This window comes from Carcharhinus amblyrhynchos, chromosome 1 (genome assembly GCF_965287045.1).
Source record: "Carcharhinus amblyrhynchos chromosome 1, sCarAmb.v2.hapA, whole genome shotgun sequence".
Classification (NCBI taxonomy): domain Eukaryota; kingdom Metazoa; phylum Chordata; class Chondrichthyes; order Carcharhiniformes; family Carcharhinidae; genus Carcharhinus; species Carcharhinus amblyrhynchos.
This window is the reverse complement of record NC_137324.1, coordinates 37,482,695-37,504,800: the sequence shown is the minus strand read 5'-3', so window position 1 is coordinate 37,504,800 and position 22,106 is coordinate 37,482,695. Positions and strand designations below refer to the sequence as shown.

Sequence of the window (22,106 nt, the reverse complement as noted above, 5' to 3'; positions counted from 1 at the left end):
AAGATTTTTAACAAGTGACACAATAACCTAAAGTTCCCAATACATAGAAAGCGTGACACATATTTCAAAGAGCATCAGAATCGTGGCATTCTGTATGACATCCTGACAATGTTGTTAGGTTTAATTTGTGAACAACTACTTTATTCAAATCAAGCAACAATAGTTACCAAATAATTAATCCACACTACCAGTCTTTCATGATGAGATAGAGTAGGTGAATGGTATATGATTATGGTACACTATGGTACTTGGATTAGAAATTTGAGCAAATATGAATAACTCTGTGCTTTCAATTTATGCCCCATTTCACGTGTTTTTTGTCTGTTATGTTAATAAATTACAACATGATCCAACCCTCCAAGCTGTTGTATTTTTCCTATTGAGAGGCAGTTTCCAGGTAGTCAATAAACCTGATGTCAAAACTAATCCTAACCCTATTCTAAAATACTACCAGGCAAACTTTAAATATTGGCTTTATACTATAAATTCATTACTACTATTGGATGCTACATTACATTAAAATATCTAAGATATGATAAACAAACTAAACTTCTTCCCAACTTAGATTAAATATATTGTAAATACTTTATTGTGAATACATAAGCTGGTATTCATCCTACAAACTTAAACAAGTAGATAGTATACACGTTTTTTGTGTGGTAGTTAAAATATGACCTATATTCTTACCTGGGGACAGCATTTAACAGTACAAGCTCCTAATCCCAGTTTTCCATAGTCTCCATCACCGAAAGACCAGACTGTCATTCCATCGGATGAGACAACAAGGGTGTGATTCAACCCACAAGCCACCTGAGGAAATAAAGGAAATCTCCAACTTTATTTTATGACACTTATGTGGAAATAGTTCACGAATGAATAAATAATACGGCCAGCAATCAAGTCTCTGTACAATGTTTCTCAACAACCCCTGGATCCTTCAATCAAAGCCTCTAAACCACAGTATGATTTTAGTAAAATTGCATTGCACTCCTTTTAAAGCCAGTATATCATTCCCTAGGGTTGGTGCCCAGAACTGAATGCAATACACTGGTTGGGGTCTGAACAAGGCTGATGTTTTAAAGAAAGACAAACAAATTGTGTGGTTTGTGCCAGTCTCACCACTTCTATGAAATTCTTGACCAGTAACTTCAGTTGACAAAAGCCTGAGATTAGGTATAAATAGTAGGAAGCACCCTCTCATTTGTTGGCCATTTCACCTGCATTCAATGTCCAAATACGGCAGAATTGGGGCACAAGGTTTCAAGGCCTTACAGTGATCATAAGGTCACCAAGGTTCCTTCAACAGCACTTTCCAAACCTGTGACCACCAAGCAGGACAAGGGCAGCAGATGCAAGGGGACACCACCAACTGCAAGTTCCCCTCCAAGCCACTCAACATCCTGACTTGGAACTATATTGCCATTCCTTCACTGTTGCTGGGTCAACATCCTGGAACTCCCTTCCTAACAGCATTGAGGGTATAACTGCACTACATGGATGACAGCAGTCCATCACCACCTTTATAGAGGCAATTTGGTTTGGGCAATAGAACTGCTGGCCTAGCCAGTGATGCCCATATCCAATGAAATAAAAAGGAAATATGAAAGAAACTTCAGTTATATGGACTATACAAGAGCGAATACTATTATGATGCTGCACTATGACTGAAACTAGCAAAAAATAATGATTAGAACTTTTGATATACTGAATAAAGAAAGTCTATTTTCTGCAATTAGTGACAAAGGTGACGCCAATTCAAACTCTCATATTTTGGGTTTTTACATTCGACCTCCTGCCTCAGAGATACCAGTTATTACAATGCATGATCTACACATCCCGATAATCCAGAGTACACATTTTTATGTGCAATATTTAGTTAAGTGATCGCATGATTTGGGAAACTGAACAGAGAACCCAAACCAAAATTTTGTTCTTTCACTTCTATTTACATAGCTGGACTAAAAAGTATTGTTGCGGGGAGGAGTTGGAGTTGATGGAGGAGGAAGGCAGACAGTGAGAATTAGAAAGTACAAACTTCCTCTTTTCCATTTAAGGGATAGAGATATTCACCTGTCAAATAAAGTAACCATCCTTAGTGGAATGTCTATAGGTTAAATTGGGCAAAGGCTCCCATGCGTCTTATTTTAGCATAGCCACAGACTGAACAAATGGAAAGGAATGGCACCTGGTTAGTTCCTGATGTCTGCTTTGGCTTGTGGTAGCTAATTCACGTTAGAAGATCTTAAGTTCCAATCATGTGCCAGAGACTTGAGTATAATAATCTTTGTTAGTACTTCAGTGCAGAAACTGAGGGGGTGTGACGTTGTTAGAGATTTTGCGAAATTGAGGCTTCATGAGTCCAATCAGCTGGACAAAAGATTCCATGACAGTATTTAATGAGGACCAGAGAAGTTCTTGAAATGTCTTTATCCTTTAACTAACATCTCTTAAATAGATGATCTGCTGTTTGTGGAACCATGCTGTACACTACTTGGTTGCCATGCTTGCCTATCTTAGAACAGTGGCTACACTTCAAAAATACTTGATAGGTTGTGGGGCTCTTTACTTTTTTCATGATTTTAGAAAATTCTAATGGTATTTGATTTAATACACACATTTGTAGCCCAAGGGTTGAATTGCAGGGTCGCTTATATTGAAAAATTCATATATGAATCAAGTTCATATATGTAGTCAGGTTAAAAACAGGCAATTATGTAGTAGTCATGTAGCAACAAAATAGACAAACAAATTCAGCAACAGGGAAGTAGTGGGTGAAGTATTTAATTGAATTCAAGTTATATTAAAATTACTAATGAATAAACCATTCCTACATTGCAGGCATTGAAAAACATATACGTGTTGTAATTTAGGTATTTCATTAAAGGCCTGAATCATGCAAGTTCAGCCTCCCTTTACTACACAATCATTAGAACATACATTTATGTTCCTTCAGAGTAGGAAAGAAATGTCAAAAAATTGCAGTGGTCTAAGGAAAAAATAATGAACATTAAACCAAAGAAGGAACTATTAAGACCTTGATAAGAAAGGTGTGTTCCAAGGAGGATCTTGAAAGGAAAGGAGAGTTAAGGAATGAATTCCACAGCATGGCAGGTATCAAATATTCCAGCCACGTTGCAAAAAACATGCGAGTTGAAGATAGGTCACATGACCAAAGGCAGGCTAAGCTTTGACTTAACAAGCAGTGAGCAATAACTTCAGGTTCCATCACAATGTATAAAAACAAAGCACTTCTTTCTGTGCCAAAATGATAGGTTTTATTGGCGCCTTATATAGAATTTTTTGATCAAATGAGTACAGTTAACAGTACCTGTCCTATTGAATAATCCTCCAGTGCAGTCACCTTTTCAGGTAGCATTTTGTTAGATGTGCTCCTGAGGCCCAACCTTCCATAATCGCCACTCCCGAATGTGAAGAGTTTTCCATCAACTGTTACCACAGCAGAATGTTTAAATCCACAGGCGAGCTATCCAAACAGAAGGGCAAACCGTTCAGTCATTTTTTTTTGGGGGGGGTGGAGAAAAACATAATTGGACATATTTGCTGAAATACTGCAGTTACAAAGGTTGCAAAAAATTTTAATCAGCTTGATGGATAGTGGGGCTGGAATTGTTGCACATAGGATCAAACATATTTTGCAATTGCTCATAAAATACGCTATATTATCTCAGCCATGAGCCAGATATTATCACTTCATAGAGATGGAAGATTTGGGGGAAGGTGGAATGAGAAGCTCAAGGGAAGTTATTCCAGGCCACTATGGCACAACCCTGGCATTAAAAGTAAGTCTGCACCTACTCTTAGCCACATATAATAACAGGATACCTGGAAGTAGATGCAAAATATAAAAGCATCCCACTAAAAATGCTACTTTCTTCTTTTAATCAAATAATGTGGGTATACCTGCACAACTTCCTCTCCTTGCAGTGCTTCAATTTGTCTAGGTCGGCGCTGTCTTTCACTGTTTCCATGCCCTAGTTTTCCATAATCACCATCTCCCCAGCTAAAAACTTCCCCACTCTCAGTTAGAGCCATAGAATGGCCATCAGATCCACATGAAGTGGCTAGTTGTGTCACAACGTAACCTGCAAAAGAAACAAAAATGATGAGTATTGCTGAAACCAAGGTGGACAATGAAGCAACACAAAATAAACCTGCTCTGAAACAATATTCATTCATAAATACATTTATGACATGTAATAAACATTTTTGTATATTAAATGAAGGAAAAGCATTAGATTGTTTATCCAAAACATTTGGAAACATAATATTGTCATGACAACAGGAAATTGTGACTGAGATCTACCTATAAGTGTACTACCTAACCAAAAAATATTGAGTTGTTCAGAGAGGACCAAATCTTTCAAAAAAAATACAAGACACTGACAAAAGATGGTCACCACCAGTCACCTGATACCTGGTATTGTAAACTGACCATGCCTCTGGAAAGTTCTCATATGGATTGTACTGCAGATTTGCGCTGTCATATTGCATGGAATTTCTCACCTAGAAGAAGTGTCAAGGTCCACTTTAAGATGAACCTTTGTAAGGAAGGCATTAAAGATGTAAATTGCTGGACTTCCATCAATGGCAATTCGGTCAAGATAATGGGAACTGCTAACCAGCCAGGTAACAACCATTATCAAAAAGAGAGAATCACCTACTCTTTGACATTCAATGGCATTGCCATCACTGAATTCCCAATCATCAACATCCTCAGGGACACCATTTACCAGACCTGAACCGGACTAGCCATATAAATATTATGGCTAGAAAAATAAATCAGAGGCTGGGAATTATCTCTGCTCAAAGCTTGTTTATGATGTACAAGGCAAAAGTCATGAATGTGACAAAATATTCTCCACATGTGGCTCCAACAGCACTCAAGAAGCTTAACATCATCCAGGACAAAGCTTGATTGGCATGACCTTAAATATTCACTTCTTTCACCACCGATGCTAAGTGGCAGCTATGTGTACCAAATACACAAGATACACTGTAACAACTCATCAAGGTTTCTTCCACAGTGCATCTGAAATGCACAATCTCTACCACCTAGAAGAACATGAGTGGCAGATGCATAGGAATAGCAACACCTGCAAGTTTCCCTCCAATTCACATAAGAACATAAGAGCTAGGAGCAGCAGTAAGCCATCTGGCCCCTCGAGCCTGCTCCGCCATTCGCTAATATCATGGCTGATCTTTTCATGAACTCAGCTCCACTTACCCACCCACTCACTATAACCCTTAATTCCTTTACTGTTCAAAAATTTATCTTTCTTTACCTTAAAAACATTCAATGAGGTAGCCTCAGCAGCTTCACTGGGCAGGGAATTCCACAGATTCACAACCCTTTGCATGGAGAAGTTGCTCCTCAACTCAGTCCCAAATCTGCTCCCCCTTATTTTGAGGCTATGCCCCTTAGTTCTAGTTTCACCTGCCAATGGAAACAACTTCCCTGCTTCTATCTTATATAAGATTTTGAAGGGAGTATACGTTTCAATAAGATCTCCCCTCATTCTTCCAAATTCCAATGAATATAGCCATTGAGTCTACTTAGCCTCCCCTCATAAGCCAACCCTCTCAACTCCAGAATCAACCTAGTGAATCTTCTCTGCACTCTCGCCAGTGCCAGTATATCCTTTCTCAAGTAAGGAAACCAAAACTATACACAGTACTCCAGGTGTGGCCTCACCAGCACCTTATACAGCTGCAACATCATCTCGCTGTTTTTAAACTCCATCCTTCTAACAATGAAGGACAAAATTCCACTTGCCTTAATTACTTGCTACACCTGCAAACCAACTCCTTGAGATGCTTGTACAAGGACACCCAGATCCTTCTGCACAGCAGCAGGTTGCCATTTTTTACCATTTAAATAGTAGTCCATTTTGCTGTTATTCCTACCAAAATAGACGACCTCACATTTATCAACATTGTACTCCATCTGCCAGACCCTCGCCTACTCACTCCCTTTGCAGACTTCACACACAATCCTGACTTGGAACTATATTACCGTTCCTTTACTATCACTGGGTCAAAACTCTTGAAATCCCTCCTAATAACATGATAGGCGTATCTTTTAAAGGGAAGTCTATTTATTAGTCACAAATAGATTTACATTTACTGTGAAAATCCCCTAATCGCCACACTCCGGCGTCTATTCGGGTGCACAGAGACAATTTAGCATGGCCAATGCACCTAACCAGCACATCTTTCGCACTGTGGAAGGAATCCGGAGCACCCAGAGGAAACCCATGCAAACACAGGGAGAATATGAAAACTCCGCACAGACAGAGCCCCAAGCCAGGAATCAAACTGGGTCCCTGGTGCTGTGAAGCAGCAGTGCTAACCAATGTGCCACCATGCTGCCTACACCACAATTTCTGCAGTATTCAAGAAAGCAGCTCATCACCACAATCTCATAAGAACATAAGAAATAGGAGCAGGAGTAGGCCATCCAGCCCTTCGAGCCTGCCCCGCCATTCAATAAGATCATGGCTGATCTGTCGCTGCTCAGTTCCACTTTCCCGCCCTCTCCCCATAACCCTTAATCCCCTCTCCTATCAAAAACCCATCAACCCGCGTCTTAAAAATATTTAGCGAGGCAGCCTCCACCACTTCAACGGGCAGAGAATTCCAGAGATTCACCACCCTTTGAGTGAAGAAGTTCCTCCTCAACTCCGTTCTAAACCGCCCCCCTTTTATCTTGAGGCTGTGCCCCCTAGTCCTACTGTCTTTTTTGAGCGGGAAGAGTCTTTCCACCTCTATCCTATCCATCCCATTCATCATCTTATACGTCTCAATGAGATCTCCCCTCATTCTTCTAAACTCTAACGAGTACAAGCCCAATTTATTCAGCCTCTCCTCATAGCTCAACCCCCTCAACTCCGGTATCAGTCTAGTAAACCTCCTCTGCACTCCCTCCAAGGCCAAAATATCCTTGCGCAGGTGCGGCGCCCAAAACTGCACACAGTACTCCAGCTGCGGCCTCACCAATGCCCTATATAGCCGCAGCAAGACCTCCCTACTTTTATATTCAATCCCCCTCGCTATGAAGGCCAGCATCCCATTCGCCTTCCTGACCACCTGCTGCACCTACAAGCTGGGTTTTTGCAACTCATGCACAAGGACCCCGAGGTCCCTCTGCACCGTCGCCTGCTGCACTTTTTCGCCCCGTAAGTAATAGTCCTTCCTACCATTATTCCTACCAAAGTGAACCACCTCACACTTGCCAACATTAAATTCCATTTGCCATTTCCTGGCCCATTCGCCCAGCCTATCTAGATCCTTCTGCAGACTCTCCACACCCTCCGCACAATTTGCCGTTCCCCCAATCTTGGTGTCATCAGCAAATTTCGACACTCTACACTCGGTTCCTTCCTCCAGATCATCTATATAAATGGTAAAAAGCTGAGGCCCCAGCACCGACCCCTGGGGCACTCCACTAGTCACCATCCGCCAATCCGAATAGCACCCGTTGACCCCCACTCTCTGCCTCCTATTTGACAACCAATCCTCTATCCATGCTAATACCCTACCCCCAACTCCATGACACTCGACCTTCTGCAATAACCTCTTGTGAGGCACTTTGTCAAACGCCTTCTGAAAATCTAGAAAGACCACATCCACCGGCTCTCCTCTATCGACTGCCCTAGACACATCCTCATAGAACTCCAGTAAATTTGTCAGACACGACTTCCCTTTAATGAAACCGTGCTGCGTCTGCTCTATCAAGCAATTCCCTTCAAGATGCCTCGCAATTTCCTCCTTAATGACAGATTCTAACATTTTACCTACCATAGACGTTAAACTAACCGGCCTATAATTCCCCGCCTTTTGCCTGGCACCCTTCTTAAACAACGGCGTAACATTAGCCGTTTTCCAATCATCCGGCACTTCCCCGGAATCCAGCGACGTTTGGAAAATAACCACCAAGGCATCCACTATCACCTCTGCCATTTCTTTCAGAACCCTCGGATGCATTCCATCCGGTCCTGGGGACTTGTCCACAATCAGCCCCTCCAGCCTGTTGAGCACCGCCTCTCTAGTAACAGTAATGTCATTAAGACCTTCCAGTCCTACCACCTTTCTATCGCTAACACCCGGCAAATTATTCACGTCCTCCTCCGTGAAGACAGAAACAAAAAAGTTATTCAATACCTTAGCCATATCCCCATCCCCTACCACTAGGTCCCCTTTCTTATCCTCTAAAGGACCAACATTCACCCTAGCCAGCCTCTTCCTTTTTATATATTTATAAAAACTCTTGCTATCCTTTTTTATATTAAGCGCTAGCCCAGCTTCATAGTTTCTCCTACCCTTCTTTATCAACTTCTTTGTCAATCTTTGTTGACATTTAAACCTCTCCCAATCCTCTTCTCGCCTACTACTCTTAGCTACTCAAGGGCAATTAATGATGGACAACAAATGCTGGCCTTGCCAGCAATGCCCACACCATGTGCAAGAACTACATTTAAAATTTTTACCATACAGTGCCTTTATTTCTTCCTTGGGGTGTCCGCTTGAGTTTAACATACATGGAAAATAGAAGTAGGAATAACCCATTCGGTCCTTCAATCATTTTGATCACAGCAGATGAGATTAAAAGCACTTAGCTTTTCAGATCTGGCTTCATTCACATCGTTTGTTGGGTGTTTAACCAGCGTTTTCTGCTGTCTACTGAGACCTAAAAAGCAGCCTCTTTCATAGGTTTCAGTATTTTCTTAAATACTTCCTTTCCCATTGATCTCTCCATGGTTTCAGCTAACCTCTTCTGAACTGCTCTTGCCCAGAATTGACTCATTTAGTGTCTTAACTTTAGCTTTTAGAATTTAAAAGAAAAGTAAACTCACTCTGTCCATGCTTTATTTACGGCACCTTTTCTTTCACACTTTGCTATCTTCTCCTTTGAATCACAATAATCCATTCAAATCTGTTTTGTAACCATCCTTACTAAATTACCTTCCATAAACATCTGTTTGAAATTCTCCCAGCCCTTTTACCATATCAAATCCCAGTTTAGATTCACACAGTCACTCTGTCATTTGCATTAATTACCATTCAATTTCTCGGCTCTCTTGCAATATTAGCGGCTAGCCCTGGCCATCGACTGGCAGGGTGAGAAAGAAAGATTGCGGCCATAGTTTCATATTGCTGTTGGAAAGATGATAGTGTATTTGGGGGTGGTATAGTATAAGGATTAATAGTTTGGATATGGCAGCATGGTAGCACACTGGTTAGTACTGCTGCTTCACAGTGCCAGGGACTCGGGTTCGACTCCTGGCTTGGGTCACCGACTGTGTGGAGTTTGCACGTTCTCCCCATGCCCGCATGAGTTTCCTCCGGGTGCTCCGGTTCCCTCCCACATTCGGAAAGACGTGCTGATTAGGTGCATCGACCTAAACAGACGCCGGACTGTGGTGACTAGGGGAGTTTCTCAGTAACTTCATTGCAATGTTAAGGTAAGCCTTACTTGTGACTAATAAATACACTTTAATCTATAGAGCACATGATGATCTGGCATTGCCAGGCAGTCATGTGCTAGGTTCTATAGGCAGCAAACAGATAGCCTTGAAGAGAAATATGCCTTCCCTTCAACTCATTAAGTGTATACCATAAATAAACTGGGTTTTAATTTAATACCCTGACATGCTGACAGTTCTTCCTTGCTAGAATCCTAATTTAGCATCATTCAGCTCTCTCCAGGGATTCAGCAATGATTTCTGGTGAAGGCTTCAATGTGTTGTAGGCAGTGGCTACCGCTGCAGGTAGTGCTGCCGGTACTGGAGGGTTGCCAGTCTCTGATGGGCCAGGATCTCCATCCTGTTGGGGGTCTCAATCCAACAGGAGGCCAGGCCCTCCCCAGGTAAATGCCTGACTGCCTGGTAACTGCATCGGGGCTCATGGAGAAAAATGATGTAGAATCCGTTCCTGGTTCTCCAACCAGTAGTTGAGATCCCCATCACCTGCACTAAATTCTGCCCAATATTTTCATTGCTTACATACAGATAGCTTCCCAATTGTTAATCTTGCTTTCTTGTTTATTTGTGCTTCCTTTGTAAAAGATGCCATCCAATAAAATAAAAAAAATTGGCAACTATCCCAACACTTTTTTGTAATTCAGGCTGCAGAAAGAAATGGATAATTCCGAAATGTTACAATTAGCTTCACATATACTTATTCTCTTTGATATAAACTGAAGTTTCCCCACCTGGAAATACACATAACATCCAATAATTCAACATAGATGTCAGATATGATTAATCTTTAGCAAACATGACTTGTGGAAGGTGGCATGCTTGCTTCACTGGTCTAAAGCATTGAATGAGAACACGATGATATAACATGATTACTGATGATCCAACATAGAGTCCACTAAGTTAAACATTAAACACAGTTTCCAAAATAGAAGTGTCAGGTTTAGGTTACATTCCAGTAAACTAAATATTAATCTCTTCACTGTTGTTTCACGTGCACTGCACTTTAGGCCTTTGCAGGAATCTTAAGTTTCATATAAAAACAGTTTTCAGTATTTAATTATGTTCTGCATTGGAAATTAATGGAGTATGAAGCAAAATGTTAACAGGATATACGCAATTCTGCATGAACTTACCCTGCAATGCTGCAATGACAGTAGGAGTGTGGAGGTCATCAGAGTTTCCTTGACCCAGGCGTCCATAGCTGCCTTCCCCAAAAGCTACAACTGTCCCATTGGCCTGAACGAGGAAGGTACAGTTCTGTCCACAAACCACCTAGTCGCAAAAAGACAACATTCATTCAATTATTTTGTTAGAGTTACATTTAAAAATAGCACCTATCTAAAATTATGAAGTAGTTCTCTATAACTGTGATAGGATTTGAATCAAAATACTGTTTATCTGACATTAATATATGAATCAAGACAGCAAAGGAATAGCACGGTAGCACAGTGGTTAGCGCTGCTGCTTCACAGCTCCAGGGACCTGGGTTCGGTTCCCAGCTTGGGTCACTGTCGTGTGTGGAGTTTGCACATTCTCCTCGTGTCTGCGTGGGTTTCCTTCCACAACCCAAAGGTGTGCAGGTTAGGTGGATCAGCCATGCTAAAATTGTCCCTTAGTGTCCTGAGGTGTGTAGGTTAGAGGGAGTAGCGGGTAAAATATGTGGGGGTATAGGGGTGGGGTTGTGGTCAGTGCAGACTCGATGGGCCAAGTGGCCTCTTTCTGCACTGTAGATTCTATGATTCTAATAAGTTGTTCTATTGGCTAAACCTAGGATGGATCCAAAGTTCCTTCAAATACGCAACTGTCTTTGCTTTATTCTTCAATTCTATTGGTGGGTTGCTGGGAAACATGTGGAATCTATCTTAGTTGTGATTGCCATTTAACGTGCAGTTTGTGGTTTTGTGTTTGACTGCAGTTTGTTTGTTGATTCGCCATTACCTCATTTCTGGATGTTAGAATACAAGATAGTATTGACTGTTTGTTTTGTTGACACTTGTATTTTTTTTCCTGTTTGTTTAAAACTGCAGAATCTTGTAGCTTTATACCCTCAGTGAGCTACTGGGATTTCAAATGTTGCCCATTTTAATGTTACTGGTCCCTAACTAGATCATAACACCACAATTTTTGCATCATTGCATGGATATATATCTAACATGAAAGACATAATTAGTAACTTATCTGATATTTTGAGCTTTTCTTTACAACTATTTAATTATTCCATTCTTGCTATCATTTTAATGAACCACCCATGGCTCCAATTTTGCTTATACGGTGCTGCATCCTGAACTACAAGAAATAAAATTCAATGTGGTCTAGCAACGTCGTGCACAAGTTCCAAAGTTTAAAGTTAATTTGTTAGTCACAAGTAGGCTGACATAAACACTGAACATAAGAATTAGGCACAGGAGTAGGCCGTCTGGCCCCTCGAGCCTGCTCAGCCATTCAATAAGATCATGGCTGATCTTTTTGTGGACTCAACTCCACTTACCCACCTGCTCATCATAACCTTTACTGTTCAAAAAAATTATCTATCCGTGCTGTAAAAACATTCAATGAGAAAACCTCAACTGCTTCATTAGCCAGGGAATTCCACAGTTTCACAAACTTTTGGGTGAAGAAGTTCCTCCTCAATTCAGTCCTAAATCTACTCCACCTTATTTTGAGGCTATGCTCCTAGTTCTAGTTTCACCCACCAGTGGAAACAATCTCCCTCCTTGTATCTTACTTATTCCCTTCATAATCTTATATGTTTCTATCAGAGCTCCCCTCATTCTTCCGAATTCTAATGAGTATAGCCCCAGTCTACTCAATCTTTCCTTATAAGCCAACCTTAACTCCGGAATCAACATAGTGAATCTCCTCTGCACCTTCTCCAGTGCCAGTATATCCTTTCTCAAGTAAGGAGGCCAAAACTGTACACAGTACTCCAGGTGTGGCCTCACCAGCACCTTATACAGCTGCAACATCATCTTGCTGTTTTTAAACTCCATCGCTCTAGCAATAAAGAGCAACATTCCATTTGCCTTCTGAATCACCTGCTGTACCTGCAAACCAACTTTTTGTGATTCATGCACAAGGATACCCAGGTCCCTCCGCACTGCAGCATGCTGCAATTTTTTACCATTTAAATAACAGTCCAATTTGCTGCTTTTCCAATCAACACGGATGACCTCACATTTACAAACATTGTATTCTATCTGTCTGATCCTTGCCCACTCACTCAGACTATCTATAATCGCTTTGCAGACTTTCAGCATCCTTTGCACACTTTGCTCTGCCACTCATCTTAGTGTCACCTACAAACTTTGACACACAACACTTGGTCCCCAACTCCAATGAACTGCAATTAAGTTACAGTGAAAATCCCCCAGTCACCACACTCCGGCACCTGTTCGTGTACACTGAGGGAGAATTTAGCATGGCCAAGCCATCTAACCTGCACATCTTTGGACTGTGGGAGGAAACTGAAACACACGGAGGAAACTCATGCAGATGTGGAGAGAACATGCAGACTCCACACAGACAGTGACCCAAGCTGGGAATCGAACCCAGGTCCCGGGTGCTGTGAAGCAGTAGTGCTCAGCACTGTGCCACCCATATTACTTCCTTGATTTTATCTCCAATGCCGCATGCGTAAATTTCAATCTCACTGGTTTACTTATTGTATTTCTCATTGCACTCCCATCTTTCTACAGGAAATTAAGTGTATGCAGCCCTAGATCTGTTTTTTTTCACTATGCCTCTGCTCAGAAGCGTATCATTTAGAATATATTTCCTTCCCTTGTTCTAGGGTACACCCTGTGAGCCCATGTCCTCTGGTATTCTTCCTCTTAATTTGAGGAAAGCAAATGCCAATGCCATTTCTTCTATACGTTCAAATCATTTAACATTTATAGCTTAGATCATCTGTACCTGCCATTGATAAATCAGATATCACTACTCATTGCAGTCTGTCCCCAAGCTTCCTGATTATCCACGAATGGATCCTCTAATATCACATTCTTTACTTTTTGGCTGTGTAAAACAAATCAATTAAATTGCTTAAGTTTATCATGGACTTTGCACCCTCATGTCAACTGTGTATGATTAGTCCATGCTTGTCCAAGTGCTCAGTAGTTTCATTCCGAATTATGCTTCCCTTAGCACGGTTTTCTTCACTGTCTTCTTTATAAACACAATTGTAGTTGCTCTATGCCTATTTAAACCTGAAACACCAATCTTTTGATTGTACTGGGAATGTATGTATCTAAGCTGTATTGTAGTCAGCTGTCATTTTTCCTTACTTGTCAGATAACTTGCATTTATATAACACATTTAAAGCAGTAAAATACCCTAAAACACTTATTAGGAAAGCCTGCCTCCGTCCCTGCAAACACAATTTGTCCTTTTTTTATTATTCCATGCTTGTTTAAGCAGCTGTTAATTTTCTCCTGGATTATTTTTTCCGACCACTAAGGTTAAACTGATTGTCCTGTCATTGCCAGGCTTTTCCAGCTCCCCTTTTATGAATAAGCATTGTAACACTCATAATCCTCCAGTTCTTTGGCATCATCCTTGTATCCAAGGAGGATTGGATGATTGTGGCCTGCAACTTGGCAATTTCTGCCCTTAGCAATCTAGGATGCATTGCACCTGGACTGGCCATCTTAATACCTCTCCTTCATCCATTTTTATATCATCCAGTCTGCTGACAACCTCATTTTGTACTGCAGCTTCAGAAAAGTCCTCTTCCTTGGTAAGCACACATTCTGCCACCACCAATAAGTTTCCATTTTGGTCATTAATTGGCCTCAATGCTCCTCTGATAACCTTTTTTCACCATTAACATGCCCACAGGACGCCTCTGGATTCTGTTATAAATTAGCAGCTAATCTATTCTTGTACCTTTGTCCCTTCCATTTCCTTTTTCACTTGATATCTGTGCTTTTTACATTCAGTTGGATTCTCTTTCATATTATATACCGTACCGCTGCCATATGAGCCCCTTTACTGCTTCACCCTACTCTCTAACTTCAATATCCAGGAGCACTGGCTTTTCTCCCTTCACTCCGCCCTCACCCCATGAGAATGTACTTAGACTGCTGTCAAACAATCATAACTTTAAAAACACGGCAAATTGCTCGATTACAATTCTGCCTGCTGGTTTTTTGACTCCAATTTAACCAGATCAGCTCAATTCGCTGAAATTCAAAGTAAACAAAACCTTACCACTTAAAACAAAATTTATTTTCGGATCAGAATTAGTATTTCAATTAAAATCATTTCCTATAACTGAACTTACACATAATGTTACAGGGCAATTTAAAAACCTTCTGTTGCTTCATGTGGTGTAGTCATAACACATTACGCTTGAATCTGAATTATATACAACTTGTTGTTCTTCTGCCACTTCTGACTGAATTCAGGAAAATAAATACCTGCAAAGCTTGTGTCAGCGATGGAGCAAGTGTTGGTACTAAAGCACTGTTTCCAGCATCAGCCAGCTGCCCATGCCGTCCGCCTCCCCACAGGAACACATCACTTTTACCTCCAAGTTGCCAGTCCTAATCAAAACAACCATTGTTTTACAGAGATACAAAAATTCTCACAAGATATTAACAGGCAATGTGAAACAATGGATTAAAGACCAGTTTATTTACCCCCAGGATATAGGGCTGAATACAATCCATATAGAAGCCCTGCTTGTAAGGCCCCTAAACAAATTAGACTTGGCAGCCTCAAAGCAATTCCTGATGCGTAAATGCTAGAAACATGGCATTACAGATAATGCTGCAAAAAAACTGGCCATCTCGCTTGAGACAGCCTGAGTGATATTCAAATGATGAGGGCTTACTCCTTTGAGGCTGATGTTAAGGGGATTTAGGAGCATAGAATCCTACAATGAAGAAGAGGCCATTCGGCTCACTCAGTCTGCATCAACCACTTAGGGATTGCTGCCAGACCCAAGTTTTCTCACAAAAAAATTCTAAATGTCGAATTTGCATGAAAACTGGAGTAAATAACGCTGGTTTTTTCAGTGGGAGTTTAAAAAAAGAATCTCCCACACTCTGTGCACAGCAGACTGCACTAGCATGAATCATGTAAAAATTCAATGGATGGGGCCTATTTCCACTGGAGTGGCCGGCAGCACAGTGCTGAGCGGGACACTGCACACGCGCCGATCTGTCGGTGCCAAGATTGGCACATGTACAGCGATCTCTGTTTGCTGGTCTCCCAATTGCTGGTTCTGGTGCCACATTACTGGCTGTCCCCCCACCCCCCCGTACGGTCTGATTGCTGGACTGCCGGACCTGCCTCCTTTAGGCCCCACCGCAGGCCCAATGAGCAAAGCCAAAGGGACCAGGCTGGCCCTGCCAAGGTACCAATGCCCAGGCACCTGTACCTCTTAAAGGCCTCAATTGCCCCCCCTTCCACTCTGGAGTTGGGCCGCCAGCTCCCTGCAAACAGCAGGTGTGTTGGTGGGGGGAGGTATGGAGAAGCTAGCGGGCTCCAGATTTCAATCCCGGGCCTGCTAATGCCATTGAAATAGTATTGAGATTAGCATCTGTATAATTTATGCAGTTCCATGCTGATTTCTGGTGCGGTGCTGACAGCGCTGGAGATCCCCATGCTGGGGGCTGGTGCTCAGGGCTGGACGTCCAGTGTGGATCTCGCTGATCGGGCGCCGCCTAGATCTCCTGGCCCACTGCACTAAAAAAAAATCAGCATAGTGGGAAGGGAGAACTGCGGCTTTTGTTTTTAGTTCAGATTTCCAGTATCTGCAATATTTTGCTGTTATTATACCAGTGAAAGCATTTTGTTGCAGGATCTTGTAAATGTGCTAATTCTTTACCTCTGGTTTAGATGTGGCCCAAGTCATAAGCTGCTCATCCATTAAGCAACTCCACTTATTGTTCTCCTGTGAAATAAAAACATTTATAATAATTTGACAAAGTAAAAGATTTCTTTATAAGTCACAGTCCATTATTACCAATTTTAGTTTTGTACTTCAAAAGCTTTAGGTATTAATCTCAGGATAAGAACATTAAATTTCATTTTTGCCTCTATTACAAATAGGGAGGCGAGAAGATTTTGTTCTCAATAGAATATCCATAGTTTACTTAATTTACTCTCCATGTTTCTCCCTCCTTCCAAAAACACCAACTCGTGCTCGGGTTTGGGCAATGTTCATGCATATACGAGCATAGATTATTTAATTGGATTGAAGAAGGGATAAATCACTTTTGTAACCAGTAGGTTATTCTGTGCCATCTGTATCAGGCTGGAGGTTCAGATCTTCCATTCTCTAGATGGTTGTACCCTCCAGTGCAAAGTTAAGGAAATAGGAGCAGAGTGGCAATCTGACGGTAATTGGCAACCTCAGAAAATTTGGCCCAATTTTGTTTAGGAAAAGTAAATTTTTATATCTTAAATTATAGTCACAGAGTTGCCTTTGCATTAACAGGAAGTCATTTTGGGACATAAAGTGGCAATACAATTGGGGCTGCAGGCACTGGGTGAAGTACCACAACAACTTGGGATTTTAACATTATAAATTGTCCATAACTCAAATCCTGTGTAAAACCTAATTTAAAAAATGCACAGATGATCCGATTTGTTTTATAGTGTCACATGTATTAGTATTCAGTGAAAAGTATTGTTTCTTGCACTATCCAGACAAAGCATACTGTACATTGCGAAGGAAAGGACAGGGTGCAGAATGTAGTGTTATAGTCATAGCTAGTATGCAAAGAAAGATAGGTTTAATATGAGGTAGGTTCATTCAAAAGTCTGATGGAGCAAGGATGAAGCTGTTCTTGAGTTAGTTGGTACGTGACTTCAGACTTTTGTATCTTCTCCCGAAGGAAGAAGGTGGAAGAGAGTATGCCCAGGGTGATTATGCTGGCTACCTTTCCGATGTAGCGGGAAGTGTAGACAGAATCAATGGATGGGAGGCTGACTTGAATGCTTCAGACCTGGACTTCAGCAAGCAGTGGATATCCCTGTTCATCCATGGTTTCAGGTTGAGAAACTCATGGATTTGCTTCTTTGATACAGTGCTGAACCTCTTGGATGCATATGCTACCCTGTGTAAACTTGATGTCATCCAAACCTTTCCTGCCTATGTATTAACTCACACCAAGTTCCATTCACCCATCAACCTGTGCTCACTGATCAACACTGCCTCCCAGTCAAGCAATGTGTTTATTTTAAAATTCTCACTGTTTTCAAATCCTTCCACATCCTCACCCCTTCCTACTTCTGCAATCACCTCCAGTCCTACAACAGCCTGATAATCTCAACACTAATGTTGGCCTCTTGAGCATTCCCGGATTCTAATCATCCCATCATTGGTGGCCTTGCCTTCAGTTATCTAGGCCCCGAGCTCTGCCCCCTATGTTTCTTTCTTCCTTTATGACTCTCCTCAAAACCTACTCCTTTGACCAAGCTGTTGGATACGTGACCTAATGAACCAGATCTTCGAAGGGTCATCAGTGGGAATGGCTGACTGTGATTAAGAAGCTGCAGCCTTGCCTGTTTGTATTCAAGCTTTAGGGACTTCCTGTCCAGGTTAGAAGACACAGTCATCTGTGGAAAAAGCCATGAGGAGTACAATACAGAAGTACTGACGTTGCACTTCCTTTAATGTTGGTAAGGGAGGGGAAGAGCACAAAAGGCAGCAGCCATGCAGTGTTGTGGTGAATTTTTTTTAAGTTCTTAAACATTTTTAAAACTATTTTTAACCTTTCAAGGACCTTTATTGTGGTTATATGACCTTTAATTTGATACAAATGTAAAAACTTCTTTAAAAGAATTAAAAAAGTACTTATTAACAAATGAAAAAGGGGCAGTTGTGGGACATATGGCCACTTGCGTCTTGCTCTGTCACTGAATAAGATCAAGGCTGATCTGTTTATGCTTCAAGTCTGACTTTCCCATCTACCCCGGGTAATCTTTGAATCATTTGCTTTACAAGAATCTACCTGCCTCAAAAATACTTAATGACCCAGCCTTCACTGCCTTCCGACATAGAGAGTTCCAAAGTCACACAACCTTCAGAGAAATAATTTCTCCTCTTCTGTCTTAAAAGGGCTATTCCAATTTTAAAAAAGTGCCCTCTGGTTCTGGACTCACCCACAAGAGAATACTTGAAACACATTTACATTGGTAAAGTGCATTTTACAGTACTGTAAGTGTGGTCCGATAAAAAAAGTAATAATATCTAATCTTTAAACACTATCGATTTATTTTCTAAGTTTGCTATTAAGTGGAATTAAGTAGATTAAATTGTTTATATAGAGCTTTTTGATTCATTCCAGTATTTATAATACTAAATTAATGCTGGTGAGTGGGGGTGGAGGTAGGAAAGAGGTGTAAGCGAATAGGGAGGGAAAAGGTTGAGGTGTATAAGAAAAAAAACCTTCCTGATATAACTTCTGCTGTAAATCTAACCCAAGTCCTACGCCTGTGACTAACAGGGGTAAGTATCCTGCAATGACTTTCTGGGCAAGTCCAGGACATTTAGCCCAAGTCTCTGATGTCAGAATTAATCCCATGATGTGTCAATGCATCCAAGCAGGTATCCAGGCAGCACATTTCTATATATCCGAAGTTCAAACTTCAAGCAGAAAAGCAGTGGTCTTCAAGCTCCATGTTCGATTGCTAGTCTGTGCTGAGTTAACTGATCTGGATGGAATTTGGGGTGTTATAACTGGCCTCAATGCTCTGGGTGACAGAGATTAAAAAAAGTAGTCAAGCATCTTCCTCTAGTCACAGTTCTGGTGGAGATTATATGTGTGGGAACTCAATCAGACTTAACTGTGTCGTCCAACTTAATTGAGAAGCTTGCTAACACTTACTGCTAAGTCCACTCAAAACATCAGACAGGTGTCAATGGAAACTCACTAATGCAGATCTCAACAATTTCAATTGAGGAAAGATGTAAACTGATACAACATGGAATAATATTAATGTACATAGAAAGTGCCATTTTCAGCCTTGTATTATCAATGCAATACTTGATTAAATCTCTCTCAAGTATCAAATATCTTCATATTTCTCATTTTTTTTACTGTAGCTCACATTAAGTGTATTAGCTTGGTTTAGTGGTATGTAGCACTCAAGCCTGTGGTCTGAAACTCTACTCCAGGACTTTAACATATCATCTAGACTGCTATCAAGGGCATTATAATGGGAATGTTGCATTGTCAGAGGTGCTATCTTCTCATGGTCTCACCTTTCCTCCCAGGTGATATAAAACATTTTTTGGCATAATTCAAAAAGGAAGAAGAGAATTTCCTGTTGTACAGGCCCAAGATTTATCCCTAAAAAAAATTACCAAAAAAGCCCAAAATTAACTGATAATTTATACAATTGTTTTTACGGAATTTTGCTGTATAAACTTTTGCAGTCCTACATAATAAGTGTAATGACTTGAAATGGAACTAATTCAACGTGAAGTTCTTTTCTTTACTCACTCAGATACAGTGCTTAAAAAACTCTAGATTGCAGATGCGCAAAACATTCATCTTTACATCACACAGCTAAACAAATATATTCACTTGTCAGGTGGAAAGATAAGCCATGAAACGTTGGTCTTCAAGCCAGTTAGTTACATCAAACCACTGCAGCAAATAAAATGGCAGTCCAATATCATCTTCTCATGACAATTAGGCATGGTGAATAATAAATGCCCAGCCAATAACTCTGGATTTAGTTGGTTACGTGGCAATTACCTAACAGCGATCAAAGATGGACTGATAGGCATAATTATCCAACCTCAAGTTTATTTTGGAGAGGGAGGAACCGAATATTAATACTTAAAGCATGCATATAAAAATACATTTTTAAAATCCTACCAGTGCTTTGATGACATCTGACTCTGAATCCTGTTTGAGATCTGGAACACTAAAGGTTTCTGGGAAGTCTGTTCCTTTTGCCAGAGCTTCAGCACTTTTAATAGTAGCTGAGAAAGTTGCTAACCAACCCCATTCTGAAGAAGGTGGCTCCTGGGTACTGTTTTTGTGGTGAGGTGGATCTGCTGTTCTGGTAAGAAATTGGTCCAGACATAGGCCAACCGTAAGAGAGGCCAAACTTTGCAGGAAGGTGCTGTGTACCAGTTGATCTCCACAGGTTACATGCAACTGGAAAATTAAAAGAAACGAGTTATGTAGGTATGATTCTGACAGATTAACATTTGATTGGTTACTCATCTGCTGTCACTGTATTCAAGTGTTTACTGGAAGATCCATATTTATTTAATATTGTCCTTTTATGAACAATGTATATTTTTCACCTATTTACATGTATTATCACACAATCATGTCAAACTGCTGTACAGTTTAATTATTCTATTATCATCATTAAATGATAGCAATAAATAGGAACGTCCAGCCTCTCTTTTAAGAAACAGGTCAGCATACGTTATTTTGTCTTTTTGAAGACATATCTTCAGTAAGCAGAGATAAGAATGGGATGTGTGCAAAAGAAGAAAGATTCTTGAAATTCATTGCTTCTATACAATTTGCCCTGCTATTGACTCAGCGATTTGGAGAAGTGAATAATCATAGCTAAAATTCTGAAGATAAAACTCTGAAATTATTCCCTTATCATCAAGCAAAAATCTCCAGAATCTTAATTTTAAATCAGTCCACATTATTCAACCTCAATCAGCAGTACTGCAAAGGTTATGATTCTTCCAGTGCCCCTGGCTCTCACACATGCAAGAGGTGTGTCCAACTGCAGCTCCTGTTAGACTGCTTGACGGTTTTTAAGCGGCAGATGGATTCAATATGGACAATCTACAATGCTGAGGAAGTCGTGGATAGTGTGTTTAATGAGCTGGTCACACTGCAGATAAAAATTACTGAGGGAGATAGGGAATGGTGACCACCAGACAGAGGGAGAATAGGAAAGGTGCAGGAGTCCACTGCGGTTATCTCCCTCCCAAACAGATATACCATTTTTCATACTTTGGGGAGCTGGCACACCAAGGGAAGATGGCAGCAGCCAGGAGCACAGCACTGCTGTGCAGGAGGGCAGAATAAAAAGAGTGGCAGACTTTTAGCAATAGGAGGCTCAATTCTAAGGGGAATAGACAGGCTTTTCTGCGGACGCAAACACGATTCCAGGATGGTTTGTTGCCTCCCTGGTGCAAGTATCAATGATGTCTTGGAGCAGCTGCAGGACATTCTGGAGGGGGAGGTGGAACAGCCAGCTTTCATGGTCATATAGGCAGCAACGATATAGGTAAGAAACAGGATGACATTCTACAATCTGAATTTAGGGAGTTAGGAGTTAAACTAAAAAGTAGAACCTCAAAAAGGTAGTAATCTCAGGATTGCTACCAGTGCCACTGACAAGTCAGAGTAGGAATGTCAGGATAGCTAAGGTGAATACGTGGCTTGAGGGGTGGTACAAGACGAAGGGATTCAAATTCCTGGAACATTGAAACCAGTTCTGGGGGAGGTGGGACCAGTATAAATCAAACAGTCTGCAGCTGGGCAGGACTGGAACCAATGTCCTGGAGGGAGTGCTGCTAGGGAGGATTTAAACTAATGTGACAGGGGTTGGGAACCGATGCAGGAAGTCAGAAGGAAGTAAAATGGGGACAGAAACAAAAGGCAG

At 41.1% G+C, this 22,106-nt stretch overlaps 1 protein-coding gene across 7 annotated transcripts in view; it reads right to left on the bottom strand.

Annotated features, from left to right (window-relative positions):
- LOC145356518 (putative E3 ubiquitin-protein ligase HERC1) overlaps positions 1-22,106 on the bottom strand; it is a 296,484-nt gene that overhangs the window by 36,825 nt on the left and 237,553 nt on the right. For all 7 annotated transcript variants that reach the window (XM_080209293.1, XM_080209754.1, XM_080209365.1 and 4 more), the window contains exons 61-67: positions 20,339-20,623; positions 16,333-16,398; positions 14,918-15,043; positions 10,634-10,772; positions 3,922-4,103; positions 3,329-3,484; positions 688-810 (exon numbers count right to left, since the gene is read on the bottom strand). In XM_080209293.1, the coding sequence (XP_080065419.1) occupies positions 688-810; positions 3,329-3,484; positions 3,922-4,103; positions 10,634-10,772; positions 14,918-15,043; positions 16,333-16,398; positions 20,339-20,623 (1,077 nt within the window). The remainder of the gene's footprint in view (positions 1-687; positions 811-3,328; positions 3,485-3,921; positions 4,104-10,633; positions 10,773-14,917; positions 15,044-16,332; positions 16,399-20,338; positions 20,624-22,106) is intronic.